General features: G+C 52.7%; 1 protein-coding gene and 1 long non-coding RNA gene across 2 annotated transcripts; one reads left to right on the forward strand and one right to left on the reverse strand.

The window, feature by feature from the left end:
• Window positions 1–440: 440 nt before the first annotated feature.
• Window positions 441–9,102, reverse strand: LOC127203749 (uncharacterized). The gene is made up of 3 exons (XR_007832383.1): window positions 8,959–9,102; window positions 1,850–1,900; window positions 441–1,213 (listed from the first exon to the last, which is right to left on the reverse strand). It is a non-coding gene; the product is annotated as an uncharacterized LOC127203749 (long non-coding RNA).
• Lypd3 (LY6/PLAUR domain containing 3) lies at window positions 6,720–11,195 on the forward strand. Its single transcript, XM_051162576.1, has 5 exons — window positions 6,720–6,930; window positions 7,403–7,534; window positions 8,457–8,627; window positions 8,968–9,129; window positions 10,221–11,195. Exons 1-5 carry the CDS (start codon window positions 6,837–6,839, stop codon window positions 10,721–10,723), a joined length of 1,062 nt encoding a protein of 353 aa, XP_051018533.1. The 5' UTR covers window positions 6,720–6,836; the 3' UTR covers window positions 10,724–11,195.
• Window positions 11,196–11,519: the final 324 nt, after the last annotated feature.

The raw sequence follows: 11,519 nt of genomic DNA on the forward strand, positions 1-11,519 counted from the left end.
TGAGTCCAGGATGGCCAAGGCTACACGGAGAGACCTTGTCTCGAAAAACCAAAAAAAAAAAAAAAAAAAAAAAAAAGAAAGAAAAAAAAGAAAAACCAACCAATCAAACAAACAAAGAGACTTTACCTACCTTTAGGCTCAGTTCTTAATTTAGTTGTAGATTTGTGCTTTGAAAGTCAAGAGTGGGGGGCGGGGGGTGGCTGGAGAGATGGCCCAGAGGTGAAGAGCACTGACTGCTCTTCCAGAGGTCCGGAGTTCAGTTCTCAGCCACAACCTTCTTCTGGTCTGTAGGTGTACATGCAGGCAGAGCGCTGTATACATAAATAAATAAATAAGAAAGTCAAGAGTGGAACAATGGGGTTTAATGGATGAGATTACGTGTGGGGTCACCTCTTAGCTGACACCTCGGAAAGTGTTTCCCAAGGAGAACGGATCTGAGTTTCAGAGCCTGCCCCGATTCCGAGAGGATCAGAAGGCCATCCCAGACAAGGCCCCAGGCATGTTAGAGGCTTGTGTCAGGTGGCTGCCTCTGAAGAGGCCTCTGTGTTTATGTGGGAACCCCTCTGTGGATCTCAGTAAGCGAGAATCCCCATACTCCTCCAGTGAGTGAGGAGCTGAGTGGCTCACTGGCCTGGAAGGCACCAGCCCGGAGCTCCATCTCCATTTACCACAACAAAAATAAAAACATTGCAAGAAAACAAATGCATAAACAAACATGCAAACCAACCAGACAAATATGCAAATTGACCAAATGAGTATGCAAATAAACAAAATGAATATGCAAATAGACAAACTAAGTAGTTATGCTAGCCAACCAAACAAGCCTAGGAACAAACTCCTGTTCCTGGCTGGGGCCAGGCTCAGGTCAGCAGCCCATATCCAGACAGGCCTGAGCAAGAGCAGACTCCACACCCGGGTCCCATTCCCTCCCAAGATGCTTGCTCTTCTGGTCTGGCCAGTTGGGGTTCCTCCCATGAAACTCTCCCACACTCCTGGGGCCTGTGGGGCCTCCTAAGTCTAGTGCGCAGCAGTATCACCCTGTCTGCCACTCACAGGGACTTCTAGCTCTCCTAGGGTTTCAGACTTAATTGACAAAGGAAGTAGATGGAATTCAGAGAGGGAGATTCAGTTACCTGGAGCCACACAGCATGTTTAAAATGTTAGTCCGTCCAGTTCCAGACCTCAGTTCTTGGCTCACTGCGTTGCCCTTTTCCTTTATAATAAAAAGAACAGTTTGAGCTTGGTGGCACAGGCCTTTAATCCCAGCTCCCCGCACCCCGCCCCCCAGGCAGGCGAATCTCTGTGAGTTCGAGGCCAGCCTGGTTACATAGTGAGTACTAGCTAGGCAGGGTTATATAGTAGGACTCTGTCAAAAAAACAAAACAAAAACAAGAACAAAACCAAAGCAAAGCAAAGCAAAACAAGCCAAAAAGATACCTTGGAGCCTCAGAGAGGGCAGGACACTAACACAGGGTCACACAGCAAAGCTGTAGGGCTGGGGTCCTGAGGTGGAGGCAGTGTAGCCGGAGCCAGTTTTGAATGACATCACAAGAATCACTCACTTTCTCTCTCTTGAGTCTTCCCTGGATGACAGGTAACCCCACCTAGGTGACTGACTTGCTTGTCATTGTTGGGAACTGGGCTGTTCCCTGGGCAGGGTCTGGGGAGCAGATGCCTTTCTGAACACAGCCGCTATTTTCCTACCGGCAGCCAGCTGGCCAGCTGGGGCCTGACTGCCCCTCCACTAGGCTGTGGACTTCAGTAGCTTTCTCTCTGGGTCTCGGTTTCCCCCTCTCTGAGGAATGGCTACTGCTTTCTGCCCCTCTGAACAGGCTGCTTATAAATGCACCTGTTGGTTCTCTCTCTGTAGAAAAGTTGGTACTCGCCTCCAGCGCGGGTCCTGGGGACGGAACGCAGGTTGGTCTATACCCTCTAATCTGTCTGAATGGCCCATCACTTTGTAGCCCGGACTGGCCTTGACCCTGCAATCTTCTTGCCTTAGCTTTCTGAGTGCTGGGATTACAGCCTGAGCTATGACTTGTGGTCACAACATCCTGCCCAGGACACAACTGGAGCGGAAGACCCGGGAACTATCGATAGCCCATAAAAAATATTAGCCGGGCCGGGCCTGGTGGTGCACGCCTTTAATCCCTGCACTTGGGAGGCAGAGGCAGGTGGATCGCTGTCAGTTCGAGGCCAGCCTGGTCTACAAAGAGAGTCCAGGACAGCCAAGGCTACACAGAGAAACCCTGTCTCCGAAAACCAAAAGAAAAAAGAAGAAGAAGAAGAAGAAAGAAAGAAAGAAAGAAAAAATATTAGCCAATAATAATTGCAATCAACTAAGTTAGCAAAGCTAAGGCTTCTGTAGCACCAAGAACTGTACGAAGCTTTTCACATCATTGAACATATCCCTCCCACACCAGCCCCTGAGATAAGTCTACCATTTAGGTCTGCATTAAATAGATGAAGGATGCCAGGAGATTCCCACACACACCTGGAACCTCAGTGCTGGAGCAGACAGAGGCAGGAGGATTGCTGGGACTTGCTAGCCGCCAGCCTCACTCTAGATTCAGGGAGAGACCCTGTCTCAAAGGGACAAAATGAAGCCGGGCGTGGTGGCGCATGCCTTTAATCCCAGCACTCGGGAGGCAGAGGCAGGTGGATCTCTGTGAGTTCGAGGCCAGACAAAATGGAGAGTGACGGAGCAGAACACTGGACATCTCCTCTGACCTTCACATGGATGAGCATGGGTGTGTTCACCTGCAGACAGGTGTGTGCATGCACCCTTCCCATGTGCATACACGCATGCATGCTCACACACTCACACACACACTCAGGCACACACACGCAGGCATGTGCACACACACTCTTACAAACACTGACACACACACGAAGAGATGTGGGGATGTGACTTCATAATTGAGCCTTTGCCAACAGTGTGTGAGGTCTGGGGTTTCATAGCCAGTATTGTCAACAAACGAAACAATCTCCACACCGCAAACCAAACAAACAACAATAAAACTGACCAACCAAATAAACAAAAAGAGCAAAACTCCAGGAGAGACTCTGAGCGTGACAAGTGACATTAAAAGCCTTTGGGGACAGCTGAGCCCATGTCCCACTTCTGCCATTCCCAGCCTCTCCCAGCCCTGATTTTCTCTTCTGTAACATGGGCCTGATCTTGTCTATGCAGAACTTTTGTGGTCTGAGGACAGTCTTCAGAAGTGCCCCGCAAGAGACGGTGTCCCACAACAACAAGAGATTGTGTCTCCTCATGGGACAGGACTGATGAGGACATGCAAACTACTGTTTGGAATAGTCTCTGGCAGGAAGCAAATACTCAATTCTTGGGTATTATTGTTATTGGGGTTGTGACTATTATTAGTGTTCATGAACAGAATTTAGAACAAGAAAGATCAGAAAAAGGACTTAGAAGAGCCACGCCCCCAACCTTTCACTGGGGGATTCTAGGCAGGGGCTCTATCACAGAGCCACGCCCCCAGCCCCTCACTGGGGGATTCTAGGCAGGGGCTCTACCACTGAGCCACACCCCAGCCCCTCACTGGGGGATTCTAGGCAGGGGCTCTACCTCTGAGCCACACCCCCAGCCCCTCACTGGGGGATTCTAGGCAGGGGCTCTACCACTGAGCCACATCTCAGCTTCTCACTGGATTCTAGGCGAGCACTGTACTGCTGATCTAAGTGAAATCGAGCCACACCTTTCTTCAGGCTTCCCTCCCATTTGATTCATCAGTAATCCCTGCTAATTCTTCCTCTTTAAAAAAAAATGTTTTGGCCACTCCTTTTTTTTTTTTTTTTTTAAATCTCCAGTGTCTCATGTAGCTCAGGCTGACCTAGAACTTGCTATATAGATGATGAACTCTGTATTTACCAAGTGCTGGGGTTCCAGGCTGGATCACCCCTCCTGGCTGGAGAGACCCTTGTAAAGATATGGGCTCCTGTGTGGTGGTTTGAGGGGGCGGTGGCAGTTCCAGGAAGTTGGGGTTTGGCTTCTACACTGGATCATTGTCACAGAACAAGGGCAGCATTAGGGTCACAGCGTGGTTGGTGCCATGACCTTGTTTGCTCCTGTGTTCAGGTAGTCTGGGGGGCGGGGGGGCGGTCTTGCTTTTGCCTAGAGCTCTTGTGGTCACATGTGACCCTGGCCTAGCTCTGGGTTCTGTGACATGTCCAATACACCTCATGGCTCCTATGTTAATAAGATAACTCCCCCACAGTTACTGGCTGGCTCTTTTCTCCTCTTCTTCCCTCTCTTTGGCCCACCCCCTCCACAGGCTCTCATGTAGCACAGGCTAGCCCTCACATTCCCTACGTAACTGAGAGCAAGCCTCAGCTCCTCCTGCCTCCATCTCCATTGCACACAGTTTTTGCAACTCTGGGAGGCAAATGACCAAACTTTGTTTTTTGGTTTTTTTTTTTTTTTTTTTTCTCTTTTTTCATCTGGAAAACTGCCTAGCTGCTCCAGTCTTCTGTGTCCATTGTCACACAGTGGTGGCACACACCTTTAATCCCAGCACTAGGGAAGCAGAGGCAGGCGGATCGCTGTGAGTTCGAGGCCAGCTCGGTCTACAAAGCGAGTCCAGGACAGCCAAGGTTACACAGAGAAACCTTGTCTCAAAAAAAACCAAAATAAATAAAATAAAACAAAACAAAATAGGTTTTCCTATGTATCCCAGGCTGTTCAAACCCAATGCAATCTTACTGTCTCAGCTTCCTGAGTCTGGGATTTTAAAGCATGGATTATTCCTCTCTCTCTCTCTCTCTCTCCTTCTTTTTTTCTCTCTCTTTGTCTTTCTCTCTCTTCCTCCCCCCCCATCTCGCCCCCTCCCCAACTCCTCTTTCTATGAAGCTGAGACTGACCCAGGTCAAACGTATGTTCCCACCTCAAGCTCTCAAGTGCTAAGATTGTGGGATTGTGCCACCCGCCCCAGGCTCAGCCTTCTGGTGTTTCTGTTGAAGTATCACGACTTCCAGTGAAGTGACTCGATATACAGCTCAGCAGGTCAGTACCCATCACACACAAGGCCATCTTTCCTAAGCACAGATGGAAGAGGCATCTTCTGGGGCTAGACTCACTCACGGGGGATTCCCCATTCATTTTCCTCTTGCTGTGGGTTAGTTTAGTCTGTCCCAGAACTCCATCTGAGCAAAATTAAAAAACGTGTTGTCCTATTTATGGCTTCTTGGAGTCACACAGTTTTAAAGATCTGTCTGTGTAGCTGTGTATACCGTCCATTGAACTGTTCCACTGCTGGGCAATACTGCGTTGGATGAAGGCACTACCCTTGGTTTTTCTTTTTGTTTCATCTTTTTTTTTCCCTAGGAGGGAAGGATTATATTGAGGATGGAATGTCAGGTCACTGCTCTACCACAAAGTATTAAGCACTATCTCAGCCCCTCACTGGGAGATTCTAGGCAGGGGCTCTACCACTGATCCACACCCCAGCCCCTCACTGGGGGATTCTAGGCAGGGGCTCTACCACTGAGCCATGCCCCCAGCCCCTCACTGGGGGATTCTAGGCAGGGGCTCTACCACTGATCCACGCCCCCAGCCCTTCACTGGGAGATTCTAGGCAGGGGCTCTACCACTGATCCACACCCCAGCCCCTCACTGGGGGATTCTAGGCAGGGGCTCTACCACTGAGCCATGCCCCCAGCCCCTCACTGGGGGATTCTAGGCAGGGGCTCTACCACTGAGCCATGCCCCCAGCCCCTCACTGGGGGATTCTAGGCAGGGGCTCTACCACTGAGCCACACCCCCAGCCCCTCACTGGGGGATTCTAGGCAGAGGCTCTACCACTGAGCCACACCCCAGCCCCTCACTGGGGAATTCTAGGCAAGGGCTCTACCACTGAACCACACCCCCAACCCCTCACTGATAGACTTAGGTATTCTACTGCTGACCCATTATCCTCGCTCTCCAATTACCCTTTTTTTTTTAATTAAAGGACTTACTACAGTGCCTAGCACACTCGATAGGTGTTCAAGAATTGTTTTTCAATTTTCAATCACTCTTTGAGACTTTCATCTATGTATGCAATGTATTTTATTCTATATACCTTCTTAGTAATTTCTTGATATTGATATTATTTTTCAGCATTAGCCATATGAAAGTCATACTGCTATCTAAATTCCAACGCCGCTTGCAGCTCTTTATACCTCTTCCTCTATAGTCTCAGTCTCTTGGAAGTGATAATCGAGTTGTTTGTTTTGGCTTTCCGAGATAGGATCTCACTCTGTAGTCCAACCAGACCTGGGACCTCACCATGTCTCAAACTCATGGCAATCCTCCTGCCTCAGCTCCCTGACTGCTGTGATTACAGGCACGAGTCACCACACCTGACTTGTATGTAAATAAGTTTTCCCAGTTATTTAATTAATATCTATATCTGCCATCAGACTGAGAGCCGTCTAGACAGACAGTGGTTCGGCCTCAGTGTCCTCAGGCCCCAGGTCCAGGCAGGCAGGCACACCACACAAACTCAGGACCAGAGCACTTCCTGAATGCCCCTGTCTCTCTTTGAGCCCTGGTACTCTCTCTACCTCCAAAACCCACACAAACGTCATCCAGAGGGCTGGAGGGAAACCTCTACTCCCGCCCTTTCCCTCCTTGGCAAGGGCACAAGGCAGAGGCCGCTCTCCTTGTGGGTGACGCACCTAGAGGCAGGCCCGCCCCACAGCGGACGCTGAGTTGGCCTGGTTGGGCAAGGCCAGGGTTGCCCCAGGGTAGGTTACTCATCTGCGGCTCAGGTAAGAGGGCCCGGGTTGGAAGGTGGCACACCCAGGGGGGAACGCGGAGAGAGCAGGACACAACCATGGATGCTTCCAGGAGAGGAGATACTCGGACAGCGGTGTTGAGCACCCGATGGCTGCTGCTGCTGCTGCTCCCGCTGTTACTGCTTTGTGAAGGTGGGTGAGCTGCTAGGAGGGCAGAGTCGGGGCTCCCAAGGAAGATAATCCCACAGCCCCGTCACCGAAAGTTAAAACAGGCTCTGAGTTCTCTTATCCTGGACAGAGAAGGGCTATGAGAAAGGTTCTTAGTTGCACTGAGCAGGCAACTAAGCCAGGCGCGACCCTAATCAAGAGACGGGGGTTTAGGAGGTAGGGGTGGGGGTGGGGGTTGGGGGGGGGGGGAAGGCTTCCACCGCCGGGATCCCCTCCCTTGGGCTAATAGGCACCTGTGAAGAAAGCTCCCAAAGCAGGCGCATCATTGTGATCCGCACACTGAAACTTGCGGGAAGGCTTCTCCTACTGCTGTTTTGGGTGCACGGTGGGATCGTCTCACCCCGGGACAGAGGCCACTGCGAAAGAGTTTGTCCTTATGGGGGAGGAGAAGGCTTTAACAAAGAACACTCGGGTTCCACCTGGCCCGCACCCGCAGGAGCTCAGGCCCTGGAGTGCTACAGCTGCGTGCAGAAGGCGGATGACGGATGCTCTCCGCACAAGATGAAGACAGTCAAATGTGGCCCAGGGGTGGACGTTTGTACTGAGGCCGTGGGGGCTGTGGAGACCAGTAAGTGTCACTCAGTGGTCCCTGACCTACCCACCCTTTCCGGACTCCTGCAGTGTGGCCCCGCCTTCTTAGAGACCTTTCAGATTCCTGCCCCGCCTTTCCCTTTCAGTCTTCATTGAGACCCTGCAGCGTCGACTCGCCCTTTGTTCTTGTTTGGGTTTAGGCAGGTAGTTAGGCGGGGTATGGGGGTTGGGGTATTGGGGGGTGAGGGTTTTGGGGGGGTGCTCTGATAGCGGCAATCTGGACAGGATTGACTGGCGAGCCCAAGGCTGAGAGCGCACATCTCCCTACCCTTTTCTGTCTGTCCATCACTGAGACATCTTGAGTACTTTGCGCTCACTCCCCGCGGGAATGCTTAAACCCACCAGCACAGATGGTTATTCAGTGGGGACTGAGGTCCCTCAGCCTCCCGAGTCACTGACTTTTACCACCAGGTCGGGCTGGATCCCACGGTATTAGCTTCTCTTGTAGCTGGGATTTCAGGCTCGCATCACCATGGTTGTCTGCGGCGAGTCTCTCTGTCTCTCTGTCTGTCTGTTTGTCTGTCTGTCTGTCTGTCTGTCTCTCTCTCTGTCTGTCTCTGTCTCTGTCTCTCTCTCTCTCTCTGCTTCAGTTTTAGCCGCGTCTCTCAAAGCTGCCCTGTTTGTCAATGAGTTTGTTATCTTTGGACTGTAGTGTTTGAAGTTCTTCTTTTTGACAACCCCACCCACTTTCCCTCCCTCCTTCCCTCCCTCCCTCCCTCCCTCGCTCCCTCCCTCCCTCCCTCCCTCCACCTGTAGCTCTCTACCCAGAGATCTGCTCTCTTTGAGGTACCCACCCTCCGCCGACCCAGGCCTGGCCATCCCGGGAGTAATGTTCATTCAAAGACCCGCCCCCACGGAGGCCCTGTCTGCTCTGACCCCACCCCCTCCCCCCTCTGCAGTCCACGGGCAATTCTCTGTGGCGGTGCGGGGCTGCGGTTCCGGAATCCCCGGCAAGAACGACCGCGGGCTGGACCTTCACGGGCTCCTGGCCTTCCTCCAGCTGCAGCAGTGCGCCGAGGACCGATGCAACGCCAAACTCAACCTCACTTCGCGAGGCCTCAACCCTGCAGGTAGGTGGCCAGGGCGGGCGACAGTAGGGCTGGGGACTGAGGCTACCGCAAAGCTGTGGCAGGGCTGCCGGGGGTGGGGGGGGTGGGTGGGGTGGCAGGGTTGAAGACTGCCGACAACAACGCTGTATGCACCCCAGGTAGATACTGGGGTGGGGCTAGGAGATTGGGGACAGCAGGCCACGCCTAGGGAGCGGGCCCTGTTGAGCTGTGGTTTTCTAGACCTCTCTGCAGCCCAGGCCAGCCTGGAACTTGCTGTCTTTCTCCTCTGGCTTCCGGAGTAGAAGGGAGCACGGCTCCGAGCCGCCCTTCTGTTTTTCCGCTCACTCCTTACCTCCTGCAGGCAATGAGAGTGCGTATGAGCCCAATGGCGCAGAGTGCTACAGCTGCGTGGGACTAAGCCGCGAGAAATGCCAGGGCACCATGCCGCCGGTCGTGAACTGCTACAATGCCAGCGGCCGCGTCTACAAGGGCTGCTTCGATGGCAACGTTACCTTGACAGCAGGTGAGCCCGGCCCTCTGAAGGAGCTTGAGACCTGTCAGAGTTGTCATAGTCGTTGGTAGTAGGGGGAGCGCTTCACGAAAATGGTCACCTTCCCCTTCCTCCCCAACACACACACACACACACACACACACACACACACACACACACACACACAGAACTACTTTTGAGTTTGGTGCTTGCCTTGTCTCACAGCATCATGGGAAATGGAGTCCAGTACCCTATAGACCCCACGAGATATATAGGAGACCCAGAGGACTGTTGGGTACAGAATGCGAGACTATGGACTGAGATTTGTGTTTAAGCTCATTAAAAGCTTTTCGCCTGTGTGCCGTGGAGAATCTGGTTTGAGCCCTGAAAACTTAGGTGTCCCATTTGTTCCACAATATTAGCAGGGCAGTAGGCATGGCTCAGTGGTAGAGCCCCTGCCTAGAATCCCCCAGTGAGGGGCTAGGGGCATGGCTCAGTGATAAAGCCCCTGCCTAGAATCCCCCAGGGAGGGGCTGGGGGTGTGGCTCAGTGGTAGAGCCCTGCCTAGAATCCCCCAGGGAGGGGCTGGGGGTGTGGTTCAGTGGTAGAGCCCTGCCTAGAATCCCCCAGGGAGGGGCTGGGGGTGTGGCTCAGTGGTAGAGCCCCTGCCTAGAATCCCCCAGTGAAGGGCTCATACTCAGTCCAAGAGAGGTGAAGTTCTTCAATTCCTTCTAGTACCATGTGTTTCTCAGGCACTGTACTTCAGACTCTAAGATTAAATTTAGCAGGGAGCTGAGAGAGGCAAAAGCGATGTTCTGTTTGGGTTTTGATCACAGAAGTGTCTCTTTTAAAACCTTTGTTCCAAGATAAATCTGGAGCTGGGGGTTCTACCCTATTCCTCTCAAAGCACTTTGCTCAAATATAGTCCATTGTGACCAGATACCAGCAACACAGTGCTTTGCAGAAAGCAGGGCCAGAATTAAGATGTTCTGACTTCTGAGCGCACAGCCCTCTTTCTTACTTTGGGGTTCACTGCTCTTGTCTTGCCCCGGGACCCCTTAAGCTTTATTCAGGCTGTGCCAAACCCTTCTGTCCAGTAACCTTTCCACGTCTCCCTCTTGCAGCCAATGTGACTGTGTCCTTACCTGTCCGAGGCTGCGTCCAAGATGAAACCTGCACCCGGGATGGGGTGACAGGCCCGGGATTCACACTCAGCGGCTCCTGCTGCCACGGGTCCCGCTGTAACTCTGACCTCCGCAACAGAACTTATTTCTCCCCTCGAATCCCACCCCTAGTCCTATTGCCCCCTCCGACCACTGCAGCCCCGTCCACTCGGGTCCAGACCTCCTCCAGCACGCCTACCACAGCCACCCCAACCCCGGCCACCTCTACCATCGTGCCCACCACCCCAGCCAGCCACACTTCTCCCCGTGTAGTAGAACGTGAAGGCGCACAGGAAGAGGAGTCTCGATTGACTGGAGGCGCCGCGGGCCACCAAGACCGCAGCAATATGGGGTCGAACCCTGCAAAAGGCGGGCCCCAGATGCCCACTAACGAAGGCTCTGCGGCTCTGGGGTCTGGGTCTGCAGCTCTTCTCTTGACTGTGGTCGCTGCCCTGATGCTGTGAACTCATCCCACCTTGCTTCCCCGGCCCCTGGGTACCAACTCTTTCCGTTTCTCCCTGGACTGGACTGACCCAACCCGCATCCTCCGGGCATCCCCAGTTCCACTGCACTGGTTTGCAGCTTCCGGAAACAGCCTACTGTTGTGACTACCCAGCTCTTTGGATTCAGCGACTGCATTCCCCCTGATGGTGACCCAGAGGGGACGGAGGGAAGAGACATCTACTGGCTAAGGGAGCCCCCCCCCCCCCCGCGAGAGTCCCCGGCAAGCCAGGTTGGGTGATGATGACCAGGCAGGTGGACCACGGATTCACCCTCGGAGTGCGGCGCTTGCCTGGCATCTGTGCTGGAAATCTGGTCCCCCGTCTTCCTTAGGAGACTGTGAACGACTCCAGGGCAGAGTCTCTCGCCTCTGGCCTCTTTATCCTGTTCTGTCTGGCACAGGAAGGCATCAATAAAGATTTAGTTACTTTGTATAGTGAGTTAACTGACTCTCGTCCACCTCTTTCATCTTTCACATCAAGGTCTTCTTCTTCTTCTTCTTCTTCTTCTTCTTCTTCTTCTTCTTCTTCTTCTTCTTCCTCTTCCTCCTCCTCCTCCTCCTCCTCCTCCTCCTCCTCCTCCTCCTCCTCCTCCTCTTTTTCTTCTTGTTTGTCTGTTTCTTTTCCAAAAGGGAGGTAGGGACAGCCTATTGTTACATAGTGAGTTCCAGGACAGCAAGGTTACACAGCAAGTCCTAGTCTTTAAAAAAAAAAAAGTTGTTATCTAAGATGGACCCCTGTGGTGACAGGTGCCCACTAC

This window comes from Acomys russatus, chromosome 19 (assembly GCF_903995435.1).
Source record: "Acomys russatus chromosome 19, mAcoRus1.1, whole genome shotgun sequence".
Taxonomy (NCBI): Eukaryota; Metazoa; Chordata; class Mammalia; order Rodentia; family Muridae; genus Acomys; species Acomys russatus.